The sequence below is a fragment of the Phascolarctos cinereus genome, unplaced genomic scaffold, assembly GCF_003287225.1.
Source record: "Phascolarctos cinereus isolate Bilbo 61053 unplaced genomic scaffold, phaCin_HiC Scaffold_726;HRSCAF=1367, whole genome shotgun sequence".
NCBI classification, from domain to species: Eukaryota; Metazoa; Chordata; class Mammalia; order Diprotodontia; family Phascolarctidae; genus Phascolarctos; species Phascolarctos cinereus.
The window spans coordinates 113,410,669-113,432,869 of NW_027556098.1; the positions used below are offsets into that span (position 1 = coordinate 113,410,669).

Here is a 22,201-nt window from a genome sequence, read left to right on the forward strand (position 1 = left end):
GTATACAATCCTTGAGGGCAAGGACTGTTTTTATTTGTATTTGAATCCCTACCACTTAGCACAGTGCCTAGTACACACCAGGTGCAGCTGTGGGTGAAGGTGGCTGCTGAAGAAGTTCAAATAGGAACTTAAGGACTCTTGAGAGTAAATGTTCCTGAGGGTATGGAACTGGGAAGGCTGATGCTGATAAATGAAACATGATTTAGCTTTTTGACATTAAGCTGTTTATTTTTCATCTCAAAAATCAATAAGGAATTGATATTGAATCTGTAAGAGGAATGAACAAATTGTTTTCTCTGATCCATGTACTTTGGATCTTAAATTTATATACATCTATATAGTTATTATCAACCAGAATTTCAAGAATAGCAGATGGGAAATATAAAATACAATCAATAATTATTTTACTATGAATCCAGTCCTACATTAAAGCTGTGTTGTTTCCACATAACATTAGCAGAAAATTAAGAAATCAAATTACGTTTCCATTATTATCAAAATTGAGACAGCTCTCAGTCTTGAGAAATTTTATTCTTAGTGCAAAACAAATTCTCTCATTCTCATATTTAAAAAATATTTATGTTGAGGCACATTGGTTTTTTTATTCATCACTGTCACTTCCTGATTCACTCAGCTGCAAATCATTTCCTAAAATAAAAAAGAAACAGGAAAAGTTATTACATTGAAGTTTTAAAAATTCAATCAATATAGAATAAATAATATCAGGTAAAATGTGAACTTAAAGCTCATTATTTTCCATGGATATTTTCCATAATAATAACAACACTGATATTTATATGATGCTTTATATTTTACAAAGTGTTTTACATACATTATCACATTAAGAATTAGTTTGCTTACTTTAAAGTCTGAATACGTATTAGCGTTCAGATTTGCTACTGTCAAATGTTAGTTTACATATGTCACTTAATATCTATTTTTGTCATTTTAGTTCATATCACCAATGTATTGTAAAATTAAAAATAGCCTTTATGTATTACACGTTTGATTCTCTTCCTTTGGGGCTTTTTTTGAGAAATTATCAGAGAATTGAGGAAAACCTAATTTACTTGGATGATAGTTATTGATGGTGTCGTGGTTCGTGCCCAAGCGGTATTATTCTCTAGAGATCAATCTTAAGCCTGACAGGTTAGAAATGGTTCAGAAATGGGGTGCTATTATTGATCCTCATTATTATTGCCTGTGAGGTCAGGAAGGTGGCGTTGGAAAGCTACTTAATATAATTCCCTGACACATTACACATCAAGTTGTGTTAGCCAACTCTTTTAAAAAGTGCTTATACCCTTAAGAAGGCCAGTCATCATGTTTTTGTTGTTCTTGAGTTGTTTCAGTCGTGGCTGACTCTTTGTAACCTCATTTGGGGTTCTCTTGGCAAAGATGCTGGAGTGTTTTGCCATTTCCTTCTCCAGCTCATTTGACAGATGAGGAACTGAGGCAAACAGGGTTAAGTGACTTGCCCAGGGTCACATAGCTAGGAAAAGCCTTAAGGCTGGATTTGAACTCAGGTCCTCCTATCTTCAGGCCTGGCACTTTATTAACTGCACCATCTAGCTGCACCAGAATGAATAACATTCGATAATTCCATTGAAAACTACAAGTTAGTGACTCCTTCACCTCAACCTTCAACTTTTCAGGGTAAGAAAGTCAGCCAGAAGGCCATAAGGAGGAGGAAAACTTCCTCCTCACGCTAGCAAAGCCATCACAGCCTCCCAACATGACCAGAGATAGCCAGGGGCACCTGTAGCCTTCGAGGATCTAGGTCCAAAGATAATGAACAGAGGGCTTTAAACTAAAAATAAGGAAGGGAAAGGGAGAGAAATGTCTACTATGTAAATTTTTCATGCTATATACCAAAGAATAGCTACTATGTAGAAAGGACAGTAGTAGAGAAACCCAGTATATTCATAGGAGATAAAATTCCCCAAAGGAGTAGTTATTACATCCAAATGCACAAAATATGAGTATAAAATAAAATGAACTAGAGATCTTAAAACAATGAGAAAAAGTTGACCTGACAGCTATCGCTGAGACATGGAAAATGAGAGACTTGACTAAAGTGTCATTCTAGAAGGGCGTATCTCATTCAGCAGGTGTTATGTGCTAGAGAGACAGAAAGAATAAACAGATGAGGTATTCAAGAAATACTATAAGCTTGGCACAGAAGTCTTGGGGGATTACAAATTGTAAGAATTCTCTCCCTCTTCCAAAACCAAAATAGCTCATTAGTTCATGACTTGTTTTAATGATAGCATCTTTCAAAAGGTGGAGGAAACACAGTAGCAGCCACATTGTGCCATAACTGACTTCAAGAGACTTAGCTCTCCTCAGCAATGCAAAGATCTAAGACAACTCCAAAAGACTTATGATGGAAAATGATATCCACAACCAGAGAAAGAACTATGGAGTCTGAACAAGATGGAAACATACTATTTGGTCTCCTTTTCTTTCATTGTTTTGTTTTGTTTCTTATTTCTCATGGTTCCTCCCATTAGTTCTAATTCTTCTTTATATCATGACTAATGTGAAAATATGCTTAATATGAATATATAAGTAGAGCCTATATCAGATTGCACACTGTCTTGGGGAGGGGGAGAAAATTTAAAACTCAAAATCTTATGGAAGTGAATGCTGAAAACTAAAAATAAATAATTTAAAAATAAAAAAGACTAAGTTAAAGCAGTCTCAGAAGGACAAAGCTGATGATGAGATTAGGTTAATACTCTCCTCAAATTTGGGCAGGACCCCACCATACTGGGAAAGCTTAATTAAATCTAGGTGAATCCTGGCCCATTGTTCAACTACAAAAATGGTCTGGGTGGAGGTGGATCTCTTTGGCTAGACTGCCTGAGGTGGGTGTGGTCTGGGGCGGGGCAATGAGTCTCTTTATTTAAGAATGACACGATCAGTCATCCCCCCAACCCCAGACCCTCATTAGAATAAGCCTACCTCTCATTAAAATATTCCTTCTCTCATTAATTGTTAATCAATCAGAGTTGATGTCGAGAACATCTACTCTTCCAAGGGTATTTAAATGTTCAGTTGTTTCCAAGGTTTATTTCTTGGGTCACTGAACCAATGACCTCACTCTATTAATTATTTGGTAGCCATAACTAATAAATTGAGTATTAATTACCCAGAAAAACAAAAGCTGGTGAAACAATGAAAGCAATACTGCCCTATGAATCCACTCAGAATTCCTTCCCTGTCAATCACTCTTTGATCCCTCATAGACTATCCATCCATATTATCACTATTCTTTCTGGGTCGTTATCCAGTTCTACCCTCCCCTCCCAATAGGTCTTGTGGACTAATAGTTCTATTTCTTAAAAACTGTCTTTTAGATTGGACTTCTTAATCTCACCCTTCTGCCATCTCCTTACAATTACAGAAAACCTGTATAGTCCTCTCTTGAAGACACTGCATCCCAGGTTACCTTCTCCAGTACTGGATGCACTTTCTTTCAAGCACCTCAACACACTGGGCCAGAAAGAAGATTAGATATGCTTCTTTCTCTTCGTTGCCATTCCCAGGTTCTCCCTCTTCCATCTTCACTTAGCAACCTCTCTTCCTTTGAAGTTCATGACATCCAGATCCTAGCAGCTGTTATCCATCAGCTCCTGTCATTTCCCTTTCTTTCTCCTGGTTTACAGTCTTTTTCTCTATCCAATCCCTATCCTTATATACTTGGGGACTGACATGTTAATATACCCTTAAAAACCCTTCTTTCTCGGGGCAGCTAGGTGGCCCAGTGGATAGAGCACAGGCCCTGAAGTCAGGGAGGACCTGAGTTCAAATCCAGCCTCAGACCAAACACTTGACACTTACTAGCTGTATGACCCTGGGCAAGTCACTTAACCCCAACTGCCTGGGGGGGACGACCAAAAACAAACAAACAAACAAAACTCTTGCTTCTCAATTCATCAATCTCACCTCCTATAGATCTGCATTTTCATTACACCTCAACCACACACAGGAATGGTCAGAACTTTGATCTCATTATTACCTACAAATGAAGGCTTGGGACTCTTATAATGCAAAACTCTGAAATTCCTTTGACCACTACCCTTTTGTAATTTCAGCTCTCCTTATGCTTTGCCTCTCTTAAATTTATTTTCCATCTCCATTGCCATTTCTTTCTTTCTTTCTTTCTTTTTTTTTTTTTTAGGCAATTGGGGTTAAGTGACTTGCCCAGAGTCACACAGCTAGTAAGTGTCAAGTGTTTGGTCTGAGGCCGGATTTGAACTCAGGTCCTCCTGACTTCAGGGCCGGTGCTCTATCCATTGTGCCACCTAGCTGTCCCATCCATTGCCATTTCTAATCACTACATCTATCTCTGTTCCCAAACCGTTACTCTTATTTTGGCTTCATTCTCCTCCCACCAAAATCTTGACTCTTTGATTAACCCATTTAACTTTATCCATGTTTCCATTTTTGTCCCAACCCTGAATCACTCTTGCCCTTCTGTTTTTTCCATACCAGTTCATGAGCTGCTCAATACAACTCTTCTGGGTGGGTCTTCCAAAAATCTGTTGTACAATCTCAAATGGGCTCTCGTTGCTGTGCCATAGGTTCCCAAAGTGGGTGATATTTCCCCCTGGGGGCACTGGAATGATCCAGGGGGGCAGTTGTAGCCTCCAGTGTAATTGGGGGGCATTGAATAAAAATAAGGGTTAACCTAACCTAACCCCAGGAAGCTGCTGAGTAATTTTTTTTTTTGGGTGAGGCAATTGGGGTCAAGTTGTGTGGGACAACAACCCTAACTCAATTAAACTCAGAGACTTCTCAAGGTGGAAGCAAAAGTTACTCTTTATCACAATCTCGCGAGAAGGGGCATCTGCTCCTCTGTTACACTACCAGCAGGAGAGAGGCTAGGCACAGAAAGCAAGATGAGACTATATACCCTAACGCAAACAAACCTCCATCTACCACTATCCCTTATTCCCATTAGCTGGGAGGTGGGCTTACATTCTAGGCGTGAAAATCTTCCCGGAAGATAAAGAACAAGGAGACAGGGTATAGCCAATCCAAACATACATGTCCTTATTTAGCAAACTTAATGCTGATGTGGCAGTGGTGTGGTAATCAAGGCGGGGGTGGGAGTGGGGAGTGGTTAGGCCCAAATTCCCATGAGTTAGGTAATTCCTAGGAAACCGAAACTTAGGCCTGTTCAGTCTTTCAAAGCCTGTCTCTAGTTTGGAGACAGTCTCTTAATCACCACCCTGAGAAGTCTTCACAGAGGCTATGTCTCACTCAAAGTGACTTGCCCATGGTCACACAGCTAGTAAGTGTCATGTGTCTGAGGTCACATCTGAACTCAGGTCCTCCTGACTCCAAGGCCACAGCTCTATCCACTGCACCACCTAGCTGCCCCACTAATTCTTTTTTAAAGTGGGGGGTAGACAAAATAAGTTTGGGAACCTCTGCATAGAGTAATAATTTTACTGTCCTTTGATCAGCTTTCTAATGAAAGCACACACAATGGCTATTCCAAACCTCTGATAAAGTTACTCCACCACCTCCCCCCTCCTTCTGAGTAGAATAGCTTGCCTCAAAATTCACTGGAAAAATTGAGGCTGTCATGAACTTCCTTTCCTCCTCAATTCCCCAAATTCAAATCATCTAAGTATTATCCCACATCCTCTCCTTTGTTCCAGTATGAGAAGATGAGGTGGCTCTCTACCTTGCCAATACCAACCTCTCTTCTTTCAGATTTACCTTTTTTTAACTCTATAATGATATTCCACAACATTCATATACCATTATTTTAGCCACTGCCCAACTGATAAGTACTTGTACTTTTTTTCCCCAGTTCTTTGCTATTACAACAAAGTACTACTATGAATATTTTAGTATGTATTACATCTTTGTTTCTTTTTTTGGGGGGGTATGACCTGGACCTTGTACTTTCCTGGAGGTTATGACAAATTGTGAGGTTTCTGGGTCAAGAACAATTTACTCTTGGATAATTCTAAACTGAAATCTACAATGGTTGAATCACTTCACAACTTCACCAATAATGCATCAATATCCATGTCTTTCTATAGCCACTCCGATTTAACTCTTCTTATATATTATCATCTTTGACAATTTGCTTTGCATTTTTGGTGAATGCTTCCATGTGGCCATTTAATAGTTTGCCAATCTTTTTTCTTTCTTTCTTTCTTTTTTTTTTTGGTGAGGCAATCAGGGTTAAGTGACACACCCAGTGTCACACAGCTAGTGTCATGTGTTTGAGACTGGATTTGAACTCATACCCTCCTGACTCCAAGGCCAGAGCTCTATCCACTGCGCCGCCTAGCTGCCCCTGAAAATCTTTTGAGAACTGTTTGTTCATAGCCTTTGACAACTTATCCCTCTATTAGGGAATGATTCCTGGTGCATTTGTGTGAATTGCCTACATAATTTTGCTAATAGATTTATATCAGTGATGTTTGATGCAAATGTTTTTCCTTACTCTACTACTTATCTTTTAATTCTGTTTTCATTGATTTCATATGTATAGATTTTTAATATTAGTCAAAATTTACTATTTTATCTTTTATAATCTATTTTGTAATTTATTTGAGGGAGAGAGAAGAAAAGGAAGCTCTTGGCAAATACTCTCAATTTCTTTTTTGTGAAATATGAGGTAACTAACAAACAAGAGGGGTTGAAGGGGAAGGAAGTATCATGGGAGGCTTGAAGAATAATGAAAAAGTCTGGAATAATCATTGTAGGGAGATACTGAATCAAAATTAGGGAACTGTAAAAGGACTGCCTTGCTTCAATAAGGGCCCAGTTATGATTATGTAACATAAATTTGTATAGTCAACACGATTTCATGATTTCCTTTAACTTCATTCAGCAGTAAGTGAAGATGAGTGAAGGAGGAAGATAGTGGAAGTCATCCAGGATTGGGGTTTGGCAAGGTATGATCAGTAACACAAAGGGAAAAGGGATGAGAGTAGAAGATAATGTAGAGTTGCCAAGGTGTCTCGATATAGGAGGGAAGACAGTATGGGCAGTGCAGGGATGATAACCTTGAAAAGAAGTGAGAAATAGAGGGATTAGAAGTTAAGATGACACTGAAGATCAGGGTTAGGGGTTGTGAGGCATAGGGAAAGGTGGAATGATAAACAGATTATGATCAGATAAAGGCATTCTGCAGTTCATGAACATGGAAGTAAAATACTTGTGGATGATGGCAAGATCAAGGGTATGACCATCTCTGCATGTTACTGAGATGAAGTAAAGGAGTAGGTCATGGGAACTGAGCTGACGGAGAGAACAGAGAAGTTGGGGTATTTGAGGAAACATCAATATGTATGTTGAAATCTCCTAGGATGAGGATAGGGTTCGGGATGGAGAGAAAACACTGAGCCAGGTACTGAATGCATGAGGAAAGAAGGAGAATATCCTAGGGGTTGAAAGACAATGGCTACCTGATCTGGATTGAGTAATAAATTTGGATAATATGAATCTCAAAGGAAGAGACGCTGCTGAAAGATGATGATATAGAGTATCTGAATGTTCACTGGAGAGCAAAGCGTATTCTACCTCTCCTGCCGTGACAATCAGAAGGCATGAGTAAATGGAAGGATTGAGAAAGGGGGAAAAAATTAAGAAAAATTTTGTTTTCTCTGTTGCCTTTAGGATTAAATGTAAACTCCTCTGACATTCAGAGCCATTCACAATTTGATTCCAGACCCTCTTTCTAAGATGATTATACATTGTTCCCTCTAAATAAGACTAAACTCTAGCCAAACTGGCCTACTTGTTATTCCCCACGCATGTCATTCTCTTTCCCACTTTCGTGCCTTTGCAAAAGCTATTTCCTATGCCTGGAATTCTCTATTTCCTCAGTGCCATTTCTTGGAACCCTACCTTCTTCCTCTTGGCTCCCTTCAAGGATCACGTGAAATACGACTTCCTTTTAGAGGCCTTTTCTGATTCTCTCAGTTGTTAGTTCTTCTGTGCCCCTCCACCCCCACCCCACACATACCACCACTGTGTATTTGTTTCATAGACATCACATACTTACTCATCTACCAAAATGCTGTAAATCTCTAGAGCAGTGGTGTCAAATACCCTGCCTAGGCCACACTGCATCTTGCAACACTCCCTAGTGCTGCCAAAATCAAATTAAAAAGTAATTGGGAAATATTTAACAAAATAAATTTAAAAATGCATTTGAACACGATAATGTTAATAACCAAATAAAGCCAATTTGAAGCAGGAAGGGATCCTTATATACGTGGGTTTCTATTTGAGTTTGACACCACTATCCTGGAGATCAAGGACAGAATGCCTTCTGACACTGTAATTTCCACCAGTGCCTAGCATAGCAAGTGCTTAACAAATGCTTGTGGATTTACTAATTGATTCTATTCTGCATCTGATTACACTTTTTTTTTTTGGTTAGGCAATGGGGTTAAGTGACTTGCCCAGGGTCACACAGCTAGTCAGTGTTATGTGTCTGAGGCCGCATTTGAACACAGGTCCTCCTGAATCCAGGGCCAGTGCTCTATCCACTGCGCCACCTAGCTGCCCCATCTGATTACACTTAATAAATTGCTGGGGTAGAAATTCCAGAAACCTTGAATTGAACGAACCATTCTATCTTAACATTGTGATAATGGAGAGGAAAGATGTGTTTTGTTTGACAAGTACCATTCATTTTAGGAGAGCAGGTTTCAGTGGATTCAGAGAAAGGAAAGCTAGATTCCTATAAAACAAAATTTTTCAGGGGAAGCCAGCTCTCTTAAATGTTCTCCTAAAGGAAACTCTGAATACACAAAGAAAATTCCACCAGAAGGAAACAGGGGAATTATCAGATGTGTGAGCAAAGAGACCTCACCACTCTTTTCTGGATTTAAAAAAAAAAAGAGGGAAACAAGGGGTAGCAAACACAGGATGAATACACAATCATGAGATGGTCTTGTAAGAATAATGTCAAGAATGCTAAAGCTAAGCAAGGCAAGCTAAGAACAATTTGGGGTATTTTAAAGCTTGTACTGAAGAAAAGGACAAAAGCTAGGACAACTGCTTGGAGTAAACTGATCAATGATGAGATGACAGAGGAGACAGAGCTGCTCGGATCTTGTTTTGCATCTGTTTTCTATGCCAGAGAGAATAATCTTTGGACTGGACAGGACAAAATGAAAATGGCTAATAGAATATTGATGCCAAAACCAGCTGTACTCAAAGAGTTCATGTGGTACAATATTCACGGAAATATCCAGCTGAGAAATGTGGCTACCTATAGTGATGAGCTTGTAAGTCCATTAAAGAATAAATTAAAATAATTTCATAAACATTATGGTGTTATGAAGAAAAAGCCACAGTACTATATTTCTGTGAAGTCGTTGTCTGTAATTAGTACCTGGCTCTTCTAAGCAAGAATGCAAACTCTGTTTTATACTCAATTAAATGGTACTAATTAATATATAATCAACTTTTTTGATCATTCACATCTGAGTTTATCCCACAACAAGTTTTTTCAAATGTTAAGCATAGAATCTTATCATATCTATTTTCTTTTGTTTTGTTTTTTAGGCAATTGGGGTTAAGTGACTTGCCCAGGGTCACACAGCTAGTAAGTGTCAAGTGTTTGGTCTGAGGCCAGATTTGAACCCAGGTCCTCCTGACTTCAGGGCCAGCACTCTATCTACTGTGCCACCTAGCTGCCCTGAATCTTATCATATCTATAATTTGTTAATATTAACAATACTTTTGTTTACTCTAGTTCAATAGTATAGGAAAACTAAACAAATATTACCTTTCTACCTCCTCTGGGAAGGTCTGAACAAGACACAGCAGGAATTTAGATAAGCTTCCTTTTTAAGCTCATGCTCTCTATTGGTTTAAGAAATGGGGGATGGGGCAGCTAGGTGGCGCAGTGGAGAGAGCACCGGCCCTGAAGTCAGGAGGACCTGGGTTCAAATCTGGCCTCAGACCAAACACTTGATACTTACTAGCTGTGTGACCCTGGGCAAGTCACTTAACCCCAATTGCCTAAAAAAGCAAAAAAAAAAGGGGGGAGGGAGCATGGAGGAAGCTGGAGGAGAAGGCAGTAGGGGAAGCCTAGCAAGATTCTGGCTCTTTCTAAGTCAAATTCTGCCAATATAGCTTTATTATTTATGTTACTGCTAATATAAAGCTTTACTAATTTAGATACAGACAATTTGTAATTGATACCTTATTATCATGCAGGCCTTTTATAAAGAGCAATTTTGTATTACCTCATTTACTTATAAATTAAGGTAAATAGTAATAGTTACAAGGTATGCCTATAAAGTTATGAGTTCACATCTATAAGGTATATGTGAAAATCTATTTCAATGCTTTGTCATACATATTTACTTACTCTTATATTATTCAGGGAATGATGTATGTCTACCCAAGTAAACATTATAGATAACTGAAACTTACTCCTTTCACCCTAAAACTCTTTTTATTTTAACTATTTTCAAAGATAAATCTTTTCTTGGCTTTACCACACAGAATTCAGATTGGTACATGTTGTGGAAGAAGCTTTGAGGGAGCTGAGGCAAAGTTGGTAGCTGTTACTCTACCATCTTGACTCTGCCTTCTCTACATCTTTCAGCTAAGTGCAAAATGGTGAAAATGTGGTCCATTGTTGAACATTGCTTGGAAAAGCCTGCTTTTCCCCTGATACTCACATCAAAGATGCCCTTAGTCTGTGTGTAGATGTTACTCATACAGGTTTTTCTTTTTTTTCTTTCCTTTTTTTTTTCAGGCAATTGGGGTTAAGTGACTTGCCCAGGGTCACATGGCTAGTAAGTGTCAAGTGTTTGGTCTGAGACCGGAATTGAACTCAGGTCCTCCTGACTTCAGGGCCAGTGCTCATAAAGGTTTTTCATAGATGAGAAAGTAGGTATATAAGTTAGTAGTTACTCTTTTTTTTAGTATTAGTAATCAAATATGGTACAGCCACAAGACTTAGCAACAGTGACACTAAATGATCACAGGTCTTGGAACACTATATATTGAAGAGCAAAAGAACTGGGGTTGGGGCTGAAAAGATCATACACCAGCAAAGTTAAGCATAATCTTGAATTAAAAAAAAATGACATTCAATGAATTACCAGACTTTTAGAATATTGTTGCAAAAACAATAGTTTTTTAGGGGGTGGTAGTAGCTTCAAGTGCAATTGGGGGGGCATTAAATAAAAATAAGGGGGCAATGGAATAAGCATAAGGAAAGAAGAGAAGATAAGGAAACTTTTGAAAAAACATTTGTACATGTTTCTTCTGTTGTGTAACAGAGCTAAAGTCATAGTGATTACATTTATTTTCCAGATAAACACACAAAGTACAAGTTATAACCAATTGGTGGTCAAGTCCAGTGAACAGGTGTTAACAAGCAAGTGATGGCAAACAAGTGTGTCATGCATTGTTGGGAAATCCAGCACGTATCAGCAGGAATATGTGTATGATGACTTATTTATAATACAGTATTATACAGTTACATGATGCAATATTGTGTCATCAAAATTTCAATGCAAGAAAAAGCCCACAAATTTACAATAAATTACTAAATTTAAGATGATTTTCTTGAAATGATGCAAATTTCAAAAAAGTCGTTAAAGAATTAAAGAAAGTAGATTATGGGGGGAGGCATTGAGTAATTTTTTTTTAAAGGAGGCAGTACGTCAAATAAGTTTGGAAACCCCTAGTCTAGGACATCAAGAATCCAAAAGGTTAAAAAAAGACACCCCAAAACACAGGAACTGATGCTCACTGACCCTGCACTCACTCAGTACCCCTTATCCACACCTCTCATACTACCAGGATTGAGGCTGCACTAGTCGATCTAAATTCACAACACAAGTTGACATCAAAATGCACCCCTATACCCCCTCTTTCATTCCAATGCCATAGAATTCTTTGTTCTAGACTGTACAAGTTTTCTCTAGCCTCAACAGGTAGCTTGGTCATAGCCCTTTAGGAACAAAAGCCTGCCAGGGCCTGCAACTGGAAGTACCGACTCTGCAAATCTCTGAACTGTCAGTAACTCTGAAATGCTGGTACCAAGCCAGAGAACTAAGGAACAGATGGAGTGGGACAGATCCCCAGGATAGGACATGTGCATGGGGGGAGCTGTGCAGCATTCCTACCAATCCTGAAGAAAGAACACAGCATCTAGCTACGGCCAATTCTGACCACCCTAAAGTCAGTTGGGACAGAGACCGAGGCTCAATTTGGGAGGAGGTCGAGACACTTTGAGGAGTTTAGGAATTTATGGATAAATACTGAAAAATATAGGACAACGATCCAACACTTGATAAGACTGAGGACCCTGTGGAATTTGGGAAGAACACAGAACCCCCAACATATAGTTCCTGAGTGGTCCAATTTTGTGAGGGCAATTGGGGTTAAGTGACTTGCCCAGAGTCACACAGCTAGTGAGTGTTATGTGTCTGAGGCCGGATTGGAACTCAGGTCCTCCTGACTCCAGGGCCAGTGCTTATAATTTATGTCTTGCACAGCAAAAATACCGAACAGAACAGAAAATTTTGAATCTGCAATGGTAAGCCCTACCAAAGAAACAAAATAGAAAAGTATTAGAAATTGGGATTGGGAATCCAAATACACAGAAGTGAAAGACAACCTAGAAGAAGAGAAGCAAAAAACTGTAATCTTAAAAGAAAATATGCTCACTATGCAAGAAAAACAGACAGATCTCAAAGACAGGATAAACAGAGACAACTGAAGGATCACAGGGTTCCCAGAAGAACCTGACAGAATAAAAAATCTTAACACCGTAATTAAGGGAATAATAGAACTACCCAGAACTTCTCAACATAGAAAATTAAATTCTAATACGAAGAAATCACAATTTCCAGAAAAAAAATACACATGAGGCTATGCATTCCAAGATGCCTTGTTGTAAATTAATAATTCAGTTCAGAAACAAGTTCTATAAACCAACAGGGGAAAGACCTTCAAATACAAAGGAAAAGACACTCAAATAATGCAAAACTATTCCATGCCCATTAGAAAAAAGAGGGAGTAGAATAATATGTTCTGAAGAGAACTGGAGCTCGAGATGCAACCCAGGGTGACTGAAGCTGCAAATCTGAGCCTAACCATACAAGACAAAAGATAAGACATTCAATAACAAAGAAGTGATTGAAATATTTTAAAAAAGAAAACCAGAATGGAAGGAATTATTTGTCTTTCAAACACTCTAAACAACAGAAACGAAGGAGAAATGAATAAAAGCGGCAAAGACAATATGAACAACAGAGTGACAACGTAGAGACCAGTGAGAAACTTCTTTCTAAATGTACCCAAGGAGACAGGAATGAGGAAATCTAGCAGAGGTAACAGTGAAGAGCTAAACAGGAGGCATTATGGATAGAATCTGGCAAAATCTCTTGGAATGCATCCTTTGTGGGACTACATTATATGAAAGCGGGAGAGAAGAGCAAAAGGATGGGGTACAGTGAATGATACACTGGGGTCAAATCAAGGGCAAACGATGAGCAGGTGACCTTTATGATCTCAGAAAGATAAGAACCTTCAGAAGAGTGAGTAGGGGGGGGAAGACTGAAAAGGGGAAGAAAGGGAGAAGGCCCTATTTTAGAGGTGGGAGAGGGTTCTACTGATGAATGCTCCTATGAGTGAAGGGAGATGAGGCCTAGGGGATTTGGTGCCTGAAAAGTTCTAGGAGCAGGGAGTGGAGGGAGTTGGAACTCCTAGAGGCAAATGGCACCTGAAACAGTGAGAGAACATAGACCCAGGGAGCAGATTTCCAGGCGAATGTAGAATAAAAAGAAAAAAGGTCAACAAGAGAGTATATATATCAGTGAGGGGTTGGGGAAGAGATGCCCTACCATGGGGCACTGTCCCCTATGATACCTGCAATAAATGACATTGTTCTGAGAGTGAAGCACAATGGAAAAGGGGAATCCATGGGGTAAGCCCTACAAGACAGTGGCAGAAAGCACCTAAAGGACAGAATCTAGAGTGGATACCTTGGAAGCTTTGATTATATGAAGAATACAGAGAAGAGAGGAAGAGAGGAAGAGAGAGAGAGAGAGAGAGAGAGAGACAGATCAAGTATAGAGTCATGAATCAGAGAATGAGGGTTTGGAATAAACAGAAAGAGAAGATAGATAAGGAGTGAAAAAAATCACTTTTCAAAAGGGGTATAAAAAATGAAATTAAAAAAAACCTAGTGGGCAAACTAGCTGAAGAAGAAAGAGGAATTCACCTGATTGAGAGGAAAAAGATGGGGAAGAAATATATAACCAGATAAAAATCAGGAGATGAGGAATTAAAAACAAAACACTAAAGGGAAACAGGTAACAAACAAGAAGAGGGGGATCAGGGGTGAGGCAAATAGAGATAGTGGTAACAGGGCTATCTTAAAAAATACTCAAGTAAAACAACTGAAGGAATATAATATTGTGCTTATATCAGAAGAGGGGAAAATCATAATAATTCTCCCCCAATTTTAGAGACAGATGGAGAAAAATATAAACCTTTTATAACTTTAAATGTGAATGGAGTGAATAATCCAATGAAACAAAAAAGGGCAACATATTGGATAAGAAAACAAAAATCTACAATCTGTTGCTTACAAGAAACACATTTAAATATCAAAGACATACACAAAATAAAACTGAGGGAATGGGAAAAAAAATTTATGCATCAAGTATATCCAAAAAAGCAGGAGTTTTCAGACAAAACAAAAACAAATATTCAAAAACTAGGGGGGATAAAACAAGGAAATTATATTAGGCTGAAAGGGACCATAGACAACAAATGAATATCACTAATAAACTTATTTACTCCAAATGTTTTAGTATCCAAATTTGAAAAAGAAACATTATTTGAGCTCAAAAAGACAAAGACAGTAACACAATTTTCACAGGAGACTACAATATCCCTTAAACAAAAGGGAAAACATAGAACTGAACAAATTTCTGGAGAAAGTAGAGTTAAAAGACTTACGACATTTTCTAAATGGGACAGCAAAGGGATATACCTATTTCTCTGCACTACATGGAACTTTTACAAAAACCAACCAGGTTCTAGGGCACAGAGATATGCAAACAAATGTAAGAAGGAAGATACATTCATTACATCCTTTACAAATAATGCAGTAAGGGGGCAGCGAGGTGGCACAGCAGATAGAGTACAAGCCCTGGATTCAGGAGGACCTGAGTTCAAATCCAGCCTCAGACCAAATACATGACACTTATTAGCTGTTTCACCCTAGGTTGGGCAAGTCACTTAACCCCATTACCTAGCCAAAAAAACCCCCAAAAAACAAAACAACAAAAAACCCCCAAATAATGCAGTAAGAATATAAATTGGTTCAGGGATGATAAACAAAAGATATAGAGACCCAAATGGTGACTTAACAGTGAAATCTTAAATAATGAGTAGGCCCAAAGAACAAATCATAGAAACAATTAACAAATGTGTAAAAGAAAGTGACATTGATGAAACAAAATACCAAAATTTCTGAGATGCTGCTAAAGTAGTCCTTGGGAAAATCCATACATTAACAAAATAGAAAAAGAGAAGATTAATGAATTAAATATACATTTCAAATAATTAAAGAATCAAAAAAAAGTGAACCTAAAAAAAGCATAAAAGATGATATAATAAAAATTAGAGGGAAGTAGGTAAAATGGAAACCAAAGGAAAAAAGGATAAATAAAACTAAAAGCTGGCTTTTTGAGAAAAAAAAATTAATAAAATTGATAAACCTTTAGCTAATCTGATTAAAAAGCAGAGAGCAGAAAATCAAATCAATAAAATAGCAAATGAGAAAGATGAAATCAGAGCCAAACCAGAAGAAATAAAAAGAATAATCAGAGCATGTTATGCACAGTAACATGCTGAAAACAAACAAGCAAACAAAACTGAGAATACAAAAGAAATAGAGGAGTACCTTCAAAAGCATAAAGTACTCCAACTATCAGAAGAACAGATAAGAGATCTTAAATAATCTCAAAAAAGTAAATAGATCTAACTCTAAAGGAACTATAAAAGTGGGGATGGGAGAGGAACCCCTGTTTCTGATGGACTCACAGGAGAATTCTATCAAGCTTTCTTTTTTTTTTTTTACATTTTAAAATTTTGAGTTCAAAATTCTCTCCCTCTTCCCCAGCCCCTCCCCTACTCATTGACAAGGTGAGCAATGATGCTTATTATACATGCAAAGTAATGCTAAATCCATATCCTTAGCAGCCATGTTGCCCCCCCCCAAAAAAAGGCAAGAAAAATAAAGAAAGTTGGGGAAAAATGCTTCAATCTGTACTCAGAGTTCACCATTTTTCTCTCTGGAAGTGGACAGCATTTTTCATCATAAATTCCTTAGAACTGTGGATCATTGACTAACTTTGATAGACTTAGCCCTTCTCAGCAACACAAGGATCTAAGACATCTCCAAAAAAATCTCACGATGGAAAATGCTATCCACATCCAAAGAAAGAACTATGGAATTTGAATGCAGATCAAAGCATTCTATTTGTTCTTTTTTTTCCCCCTTATGTTTTGTTTCCTCTTTCTTGTGGCTCCTTCTTTTGGTTCGAATTCTTCCTTACAACATGACTAACGTGAAAATGTTTTTTAAAAAAAAAAGAACTGTGGATCATTATATTGATTGGAGTAGCTAAATCGTTCACAGTCGATTATGGTTACAAGATTGCTTTTGTGTACAATGGTCTTCTGGTTCTGCTCACTCTACTTTACATCAGTTCATATCAGTCTTCTAGTTTTTCTGAAACTATCCCTTTCATCATTCTTATATCACAACAGTATTTCATCACAATTATATACCACAACTCGTTTAGCAATTTACCAATTGATGGGCATTGCCTCAATTTCCAATTCCTTGTCACGATAAAAAGAGCTGTTATAAATCCTTTTGTACATATGGATCTTTCTCGTTTTTCTTTGATCTCTTTGGGATATAGGACCTAGTAGTGGTATTGCTGGGTCAAAAGGTATGCTACAGTTTCATAACTCTTTGGGCTTAGTTCCAAGTTGTACCAGTTAACTACTCCATTAACAATCCGTTCATGTACCTATTTTCCCACATCCTCTCCAACATTTGTCATTTTCCTTTTTTGTCACGTTAACCAATCTGATAGGTGTTCTATCAAAATTTTTAAAAACAGTTCATACCCATACTTCACAATCTATTTTCAAAAATGAGAAAGAGCCTTACTATGCTGTAAGAAATAGGGGCAGCTGGGTGGTGCAATGGATAGAGCATTGGCCCTGGAATCAGGAAGAACTGAGTTCAAATCCAGACACTTGACACTTACTAGCCGTGTGACCCTGGGAGAGTCACTTAACCCCATTGCCTAGCGTAAAAAATAAAAAAATAAATAAACAATACATATGATGATACAGAAATTAGTGGGTATGTGTGAACTGATGCACAGTGAGATAATTAGAGCCAAGAACACAATATACAGAGTAACTACAACAATGTAAATAGAAAGAACGACACACCAAAAAATCAAAAGTAAATGTAACAAAATTATAAAGATCAAGTGGGACTGAAATGAAAAGGTATGAGACACTCCCCAACCCTATCCCTCCATGAAGGTGAGAGATCCACAGGTGTTACACACTGTGGATGTTTTCAAACTTTCTCAATGTATTGATCTGTTTTGTTTTGTTTTTTCTCTCCAAATGAAAAAATATTATTTGTCATATGGGATGGCTCTTGGGGAATGTGGTGGGGAGGGATACATGGGATACTATGGTGATAGAAGAAACAGAAAACAGCAATAAAAATATTTTTTTAAAAATGGTGCCTTTAAAGCTCTGTTGCAATAAGATGTCTCCCATCATACATTAAGATCATCCAAGAAGGATCCAGAAAGAGTAGACAGAGTCCATCTTTATCTCACTTTGGAGATATCTTAGATAGACCCTGTGTTTTAAGTACCCCTGTTCAATCTTGCATCAATACACCTAAATCCAACATTCCATCAGGTCCCTTTCACCCCAGTTTATCAAAAGTCTTCATTCTCTTTCCATATCCATTCTTCTTTTTACCTTATCCAAACAGCTTTTCTTGTACTACCCTGGCCACCCAAAGGAGAAGCAGTGCTATCTGGTGTCTGACACCTCCAATTCCCAGTTCAGAGAGAACAGTATCTCAGGCCTGGCTTTCCTACACCTACGTCTAGCCTAATCTCTTTTCTCTTTTACTAGTGGTTCTCTAACTTCTATCAATTTATCTGTATTTTTACTAGTTTTATCTACTCCTAATTGCTTACTTATCCAATATGAATTAGCATATAGCAACATAGCTACTTAACACAGATACACAAAAAAGTAACATTTTGTCCCTCCCCAAAAAGCATGCAAGCAGATCTATATAACATAGACTTTTCACCAAAGCCATGTTAGTTTTTTACCAAAAATATCCTGGGAGATTTTCCCTTTACTCTTTTGTTTAGTGAACTTACTTAATGTATTCATCAAAAGGCCACTACCATCCTGAGATCTGTTATGCATGGTCTCCACATCAGGAATCCATTGCTGTGGTTCAGCAGATGAGGTCTGATGGCCTGGTGCACGTTTTACTGAGCTGGAATGAGAGAGTTTGTCCCCTCCGTCTTCTGAGTCACTAGAACTATCTTCACTACTGGAAGACGAAGAACTTTGGGATTCTGAAGAGCTATCAGAACTAGTCATCTGGTCCATTACACTGGCTTCTGGCTTCAGTTCTAAAAATAAAATAAGAAATGAATCAACAAATTGAAATTGAGAGCTAATGAAAGCTTAAAGGTGGTAGTTATGAAACTACTGATGAAAAATGGGTAAGATTATCCATTAATAGGATATGAGGTATTACATAAACAAAAGTCACTTTTTAATACTCATTAGGAAAATCAAATTATAAACTAACATGGCACATGGCAATACAGAAATCTATATTCCTCAGAGCATAAATGTGTGCTTACATTACAATATCAACTCATCTTATATAAAACATAATGAATAATCTGAAAAACAGATATAAAGATGTACTTAAAAACTGAGGATAAATTATTTTCAGTAAAGCAAGCCAGCTTTATTTTTTATTTTTTAACAATGTTACCCTAGTTCTGCTCAATTAACTTTGGATCAGTTCATACAAATCTTCCCAGGTTTTTTCTGAAATCAAACCCTTCATCACTTCTTATGGCAAGAGTATTCCAACACGATCATATACCACAACTTGTTCAGCCACTCCCCAGTGGATGGGCATCAACAGGAGATATATTTTACCCTAGTTTCTTTGTTATATGTATATATGTTTAACTCTAAAACTAAAGCTTGAGAACAGTGACTATCTTTCAATTCTTTTACTCTTCACAAAGGACTTAGGACACTGTTTAATAAGTCCAGCAGAGACCAAACATCCATAAAATATGAGGGCAGGAAGAGATCTTGGGAGAACATCCCTTCATTTTTCATCTACTGAACTGAATGAACCCTGGAGTGATGAAGCACTCACATGTGGTCAAAAAGCTAGGTCATGACAGAGGAAGAACAATTCCGAGTTGAAGGCTCTTTGCACTAGGCCATTCTGCCCCAAGAATATTTCTTAAACATATCCCTAAAAATATGCTAAAATCACACAAAATTTCCCCCTAGTGAAAAATTCCCACTAGAACTCCCTCTGTTATTGTCAGATAGATACTGCCTTAGCAATGACAGAACCATAGTATGAATGAAGCAGAAAATAATTCAGTCAAAGCTACAGGGAGAGGACAAGATTTAACAGGAAACTCTTGATGGGAAAAAAATGAAACTAAAAGTAAAGTGACATTCAGAGCAGACAACTTCTTTTTTGGTGTTATAATCCCACGGGAAACAAAGTAAAGATTAGGATGCTTTCAGAAAAACCTTAAAGACTTTCATGAACTGATGCAAAGTGAAGTGAGCAGAACCAGGAGAACACTGTACACAGTAACAGCAATATCGTATGATGATCAACTGTGAATGACTTAGCTATTCTCAGCAATACAATGATCCAAAACAATTCCAAAACCCTCATGATAAAAAATTTTATCCACCTCCAGAGAAAGAGCTAATGGAGTCTGAATGCAGATTGGAGCATGATATTTTTCACTTTCTTTTTTTTTCCATTTTTTTGGTCTGTGTTTTCTTTAAAAACACAACTAATGTGGAAATATGTTTTGCATGATTTCATATGTATAACCTAAGTCAAATTGTTTATCACCTCAGGAAAGGGGGAGAGGATGGAGGAAGAGAGAGAATTTGAAACTCAAAATTTTAAAAAATGAATGTTAAAAATTATTTTTGCATGCAACTGGAAAAAATAAAATGTTATTTTTAAAAAGAGGGATTGGTGTTAACTAAGTAACAAAATTCTGATACTACAATCAGATGATCTTAATAAGGAAGGAAAGAAATCATTGTGACTGAATAAGAAGCCCCTGAGCCCTTAAGGTCTTCCTGGTCTAAGTCATCCGCAGGTAAAACGTAAAGAAATCTGGTAATATTTACTAGTTGGGGCATTTTACTGTGTTCAACTTTATTTGTAATATTTTAAGAAGGATATGGGTAGCTAGGTGGCTCAGTGGAGAGAGTACCGGCCCTGGATTCAGGAGGACCAGAACTCAAATCCAGCCTCAGACACATAACACTTACTAGCTGTATGACCCTGGGCAAGTCACTTAACCCCATTGCCTAGCCAAAAAAAAAAAGAAGGATACTGACTAAGGAGACAGGAAAAATTTAGCTCGTTATAAAAGAAGAACTTTCTAATCATTAGATTTGTTCAAATTTGAAATGGGCTCTTATTAAGGTTAAATTTACCATCCTGTAAATATTCACATCTGAGGTTAGATGACCACCTGGAAGGGACACTGGAAAAGGGACTTCTGCATTGGGTTGGAGATTGTGTATATAAAAGGAACAAATCAGCCATAATTATATACGGACCCAACCACTATATGTGCAAAAAGAAACTTCTATTGCTTATTTTTTTGTAAAAAGAGACCTTGCACTGAACTTTGAGAAATCTCTTAGCATCCTTAAACAAACCTATCCAAGAAAGCAAATAGCAAGAGACTCTTAATTATTATCCTTGAGCTACAAATGTGTCCTAAAAGATAAAACCTCATTGTTCTTTTCAAAAAATATAGAGAACCTATTAAAGCAAGTCATCAAAAATGGCAACCAGGAACCAAAGAATCATGACAAGGAGGTGGTCCAAATAACTGATTTTTTTCTCCCTCTGACTACCATTTTAGGTGGGGAACTGATGGAATGAGATTGAAAGCAGGAACTCACAAGGGAGACTTATGGTTAGACAAGAGAGAATGGAAAGTGAGCAGAGCCAAGAAACTAAGACATGAAGACTACAACAATGTAAATAAAAAGAAAACTACACAAACATACACACAAGCAATATTGAATATTGGTAAAAAAAAAAAGCAGAAATATGACTCAAAAGAAATTGAAAGAAGTGAGACAACACTTTCAGCCCACCATTTTGCCGAGGTGGGAGGTCCATAACTGTAGCACACTATACATATTTTGGGGCTTTTCTGGTGTATTGATCATAGCATTTTTTTTTTTAGGCAATTGGGGTTGACTTGCCCAGGGTCACACAGCTAATAAGTATCTGAGGCTGGATTTGAACTCAGATCCTCCTGACTCCAGGGCTGGTGTGCTATCCACTGCACCACCTAGCTGCCCCTCCTCTTTTAATTATTTCCTACTGATCCTGTATATAGCTTACTTTGTATGTATTTGTTTGCATGTTGTCTCCTCAATTAGACTGGCCATTTAGCTTTAGGTTAGTTTAGATTAGATTGTCCTTCGAGGGAAGGAGATGTCTCTAGTTTTTTTGTATCCCCAGTGCTTAGAAGAATGTTTAGCACATAGTAGGCATTTAATGCTTGTTGATTGATTGAATATCCAGTTTTCTAGACTCTAAACCATGTTTTGCTCAAAATTCCAAAATGGCACCTATGATCATTCTGTATCTTATGAGCTGAGTACAAGAAGAGGAATCATACTCCAACCTCAAATATCAGGGTACAGTTATATATTTATATATATTTGTATTTATGCAACCATGTTACTCTATATGCGAAAAAAAGCACACCTTCTATAAATTCAAGATTTTGCTTATCTTCCAATAGGTTGGTTTGATCTACCGTTTCATCAAGGTCTT

The 22,201-nt window shown here is 37.6% G+C and overlaps 1 protein-coding gene across 3 annotated transcripts in view; it reads right to left on the minus strand.

The window, feature by feature from the left end:
* Nucleotides 1-201: 201 nt before the first annotated feature.
* Nucleotides 202-22,201, minus strand: part of EAF2 (ELL associated factor 2) — a 54,097-nt gene continuing 32,097 nt past the window's right edge. For all 3 annotated transcript variants that reach the window (XM_020985909.2, XM_078146728.1, XM_078146727.1), the window contains exons 5-6: nucleotides 18,474-18,734; nucleotides 202-648 (exon numbers count right to left, since the gene is read on the minus strand). In XM_020985909.2, the coding sequence (XP_020841568.1) occupies nucleotides 602-648; nucleotides 18,474-18,734 (308 nt within the window). In that variant the 3' untranslated portion in view covers nucleotides 202-601. The remainder of the gene's footprint in view (nucleotides 649-18,473; nucleotides 18,735-22,201) is intronic.